The 4,114-nt window shown below is 43.7% G+C and overlaps 1 protein-coding gene across 2 annotated transcripts in view; it reads right to left on the reverse strand.

The window, feature by feature from the left end:
• The window catches only part of LOC109288991 (monocarboxylate transporter 2-like), a 71,818-nt gene that overhangs the window by 61,465 nt on the left and 6,239 nt on the right, over positions 1–4,114 (reverse strand). Inside the window, exon 2 of one of the 2 annotated variants that reach the window (XM_019504794.1) lies at positions 1,031–1,289. In XM_019504794.1, the coding sequence (XP_019360339.1) occupies positions 1,031–1,247 (217 nt within the window). In that variant the 5' untranslated portion in view covers positions 1,248–1,289. Of the gene's footprint in view, positions 1–1,030; positions 1,290–4,114 lie in introns of those variants that run through there. The other variant, XM_019504795.1, reaches the window with a different exon arrangement.

The following is a 4,114-nucleotide window of genomic DNA, read 5'->3' on the forward strand; positions in this document are numbered from 1 at the left end:
GGCTAGGAGCTGGAACCAACTTCCAAGGGAAGTGGTGCTGGCCCCTACCCTGGGGGTCTTTAAGAAGAGGCTGGATGCCTACCTGGCTGGACTCATTTGAGTCCCGTTTCTCTTTTTGGGGTTTTTTGTTGTTCTCCCGCCCTGGCGGGGGGTCGGGCTAGAAGATCTACTAGGTCCCTTCCGACCCTTAATCTATGAATCTATGAATTCAATTATTAGGACAAATGTTACTTTTACCTAAATGGGCTGTGGCCACTATTTATAGTGATCTGCCCTATAAACAGATGCTTTTTGAGGTGCACACTTATTCAGTTAATGTTCTATCTTTAAAAATAACCTTTATCCCTTCAAAATGCTTCTGCGTGAGATACCAAAATCTTGGTTATTTAAGAAATATTTGCTGTAGTTTTTAAACAAATTCAACCAGAATTAGTGTTTTATAAAAATATTTCCATAGAAAATTTTTTTGTAGCATTCATTGGCAAACCCAAGCACTCAAAAATGGTCAAACCCCCAAAATCTTAAAAACTGGTTTGAAATCCTTGAGGGTTTTCTTAAACTAACGACATGCAATATGCTGTTTCTTTGTCTGTTGCTTTCTGGTGGTTTTCCACAACTGTGACCACTAGAAATTCAGCTTTGCTTGAAATGAAATCTCATGTGATCACATGACTCCAGAAGGTTTAGGGAAAAACACCAGAGGTAAAATACTGACCACAATTAAATCCACAGCAAAATTTCCATCAGGCTCAGCAAGGCCACGATTTCTTCTACAACCATAGCATGACTTCCAGTAAAATCCTAAGCACTAGCAATATTTGATGCCGTGTTAAAGATTTGACCACTATGAAAACATTCACCAATATTCACTAAAGTGCCATGATGCAATATGAAACAGGATAAGAACAGAAAGCCAGAATTTCATTTGGACCCCACTGAACTGTTTAGAAGAAAATGATTCTTTTCTGCCCAGTTTTGAAGAAAGATAAGCCCTTCTTTGACCCAAAGAAATGCTCTAGGTTTCACTCACCCCCTCCATAGGTAGCAGCACACATGATGGAAGTTATCCATGCGATCTGGCTGTAGGATACCTTATACGCAGCCTGAAGTTCTTTGAAATAGATGGTGAAAGCTTTTGGGAAGGAGTATGAAAATCCAACAGTGATGGAAGCTCCAAATACCACTGCCCATCCCCATCCGCCATCGGGAGGGATGTAGGCAAGATCTGAGGTTACAGGGGGAGACATGGCCAACTATGATTTCAGACAACACAATGCTCCTCAAAAATCCTGCAAAATAAAGCAAAGACCCACAAATTATTGGTCTGGAATCTCTGCCCTATGGAACTTGCAAACTACGAGCAGTTAAACATTGTCAAATATTAACAATTTCTATCAATCCCTTTCCAGTCTCTGACTTTATCTTGAAATTTCCAATACAGTGTTCAAGCACAGATTGCCATGTTTCTTTAAAACATGAAATCACCCTTCTGTGATTAACTAGGTCCCTCTTCTGGCTGCATTTTAACAAAGCTGAAAAGATTTCTCTTGTTAGGGGTATGGATTGGGAGGGATCAATTCCAGTATCCAGACAAACACTCAACATTTCTCTCTCACTTGCTGCTTCAGCTGTGTGCATTGAAGTGGATCTGAGCTCCCCTCCCCACACATATGTTGAGCTTTGTCACCGTGATCATGACAACAGTAGGGCACTAGACTTGGTGATCCATCTAGAGAGGTTCCCTCTTTGCCTCATTGTCCTTGCACCGTGAACTGCATGTCTTACATTCAACAGGATGTAAAACCTCAAACTGCTGGAGGGTTTCTGCTGACAGGGAACAGGTTTTTGGGCAAGCAAGGAGCTAATGTGAAATTTTGGCAAGGAGGCTGGTGATGGGCTCTGAAAGGACCAGAGAGAGTAACAATGAACCTTGGAGGGTCACAGCTCTCTGAGTTGTCTGGCAGCTCAGAGGGCCATGACCTGGAGGAAAAAGAGTTTGAAGGAAAGGAGGGTGATTTTGGAAAGCAAGAGAAGTCTGAGTGTACATAGGATGTGAATCCTTGAAATTTGGCAATGCCATAAAATAAATACCCTTGAGTTTGGGGTCTCAACAGTGAGGATTTCTTCCACTTTGGGAGCCTGGATATGGGGTCATCATTCAAAAAGACTAGAGGTCTTATTTTTAAATCTGAGCAGATGGAAGGGTGTCCTTCAGGATTTGGGATCTCTGAAATTGGGGGGTTGTGAAGTAATGATAATGAGCAGTGGACAGAAGTGTTTTTCTGGGCCAGTGGCAAAGAATGACACAGAATCATCAAGAAGGTTTACTAGAGGAAGGAAAGCAGCATCTCTCTGAAACCCAGCTCACTGCTCCACTGCAGAGATTTACCATAAAGCCACCCCAACCCCTGTGCCTGGCTTTCCCCTACAGATTTACCCTCAAGGGTCTCTTGCCCTGAAAGCTGGGACCCAGCAGGGCTAGAGCTCCAGATGAGCTTGGGGGCTCAGAAGTAGGCAAGTTTAATGTGGAGAGGGACAAGAAGAACACAAGGAAGCAATGGAAACTGAGGTGCCTTACCTGAAAAGTTGGGTTTGAAGGGTTGCACTCCTTCAAGCTTTCACTCTGGAGAGAGTACAAAGCATAGACTGTTCCCCCTGTTTAGGGTAAATGCTTCATTGTGTAGTTTTTAGATATGGGTGGAAAGTCTTGTGCTTTCAAGAAATCCCTGCTTACCAGAATCACTCCATTGCATGAGCAGCAGACAATGAGTCCCAAGGTGCACCTGCTTCCCCAGCTCTTCATGAGCAATCAGCCTTTTCCAGCCGCTGACTTGCACAGAACCTGCTGCAAACTGCTGACAACTTCTTGTAAAGTAAATGGAAGTTCCCCCTGCATTGGGCAGCACTTTGTATGTGTCTGGTTCCTGCCAGGAAAGCGGATTAAGTCCAGGAGCAACACAGGCCAGACGGGATATTGCATGAAATGGAAGTAAGAATTTTAAAAAAAATCTCCAGAAGCCTTTGGGAAACCAAGCCATGCCCCTCCCTTCAAGATAAAGATGACAGGTAGATGGGAAAGGCAGGCTCCACAGAAATAATGGAAAGGTAATCATAATTTTCCTTGGGACAACTGCATGTTTTCCTGCCCTTTGTCTGTTGCAAATGCAAAACAGGAAGAAACATTTCAGTGGCTTTCTGGGGAGTGGATCAGAATGGTATCGTTGATGTCTGCACTGGTAAAACTGGAAAGCAAGGTGGAATCAGTGAACTGGAAACAAGGAAGTTGGGGGATGCTTCTAATTATACATCAGAGGCAAGGGCCACAGAAAATGCAGTTATGTCAGTTTACAATCAGCTGAGGATCCAGCTCCGTATAAGAGAGGCAATAAAGTGACTCTCAGAATTCAAACTATAAACAGGAGAAAAAGAAAAGCTTGTCTTCTATTTTAGTTCTGATGCCTCATCTAAATTCAGGCATCAGAAAAGTGCTACATGTGCCCGATTTCTCTTAGTACTTATCTTTGCTGGAAGGCAAAATGAGAGACCATCATCAGAGTCATGCACATGCAGAGCCTGCTCCAGCACACCTCAGACCCCCTGAACTCCCACAGAGCCATTGCCCAGTGGGTAACAAGAATGGGTAGCCTCTCCCACCATAGGTTGCTTAATTGGCTAAGAGAAGATGCAAGGACTAGATGGGAAATAGCAGTCTGTCAGCAAAGACACCTTGATGTGTTGTGACTATAAAACATCCTAGGGCAAATACCTAGCAGAGGGATGTAGCATGGAGGACCGCCTCCTGGGTACCTGGTATCTGGTGTCTCCTGCCATCACTTCACATCATTCCTTTCTCAAACTGATCACGCTCCATTTAAAGATGAGTTCAATTTTTGTCCCCAACTCCTCTGCTTAGGAGGTTGCTACAGAATTTTAGCTTAGTTGTGGCCAGTCTTCACCCATTTGTTGTTGCGATAACCCTGTTCTTTAGCCTAAATAGCTTCTCCTCCCCCACCTTCTTCCCCCTTTTCTTGGTGTTTAGCTCCCAGTGCATATCAGAGAGAGCAACGTGTCTCTTCTCAGCCTTTATTTTGTTGGACTAAAGAAACTTGTTCTC

Source organism: Gavialis gangeticus, unplaced genomic scaffold, assembly GCF_001723915.1.
Source record: "Gavialis gangeticus isolate Ggan-Ray unplaced genomic scaffold, GavGan_comp1, whole genome shotgun sequence".
NCBI lineage: Eukaryota > Metazoa > Chordata > Crocodylia > Gavialidae > Gavialis > Gavialis gangeticus.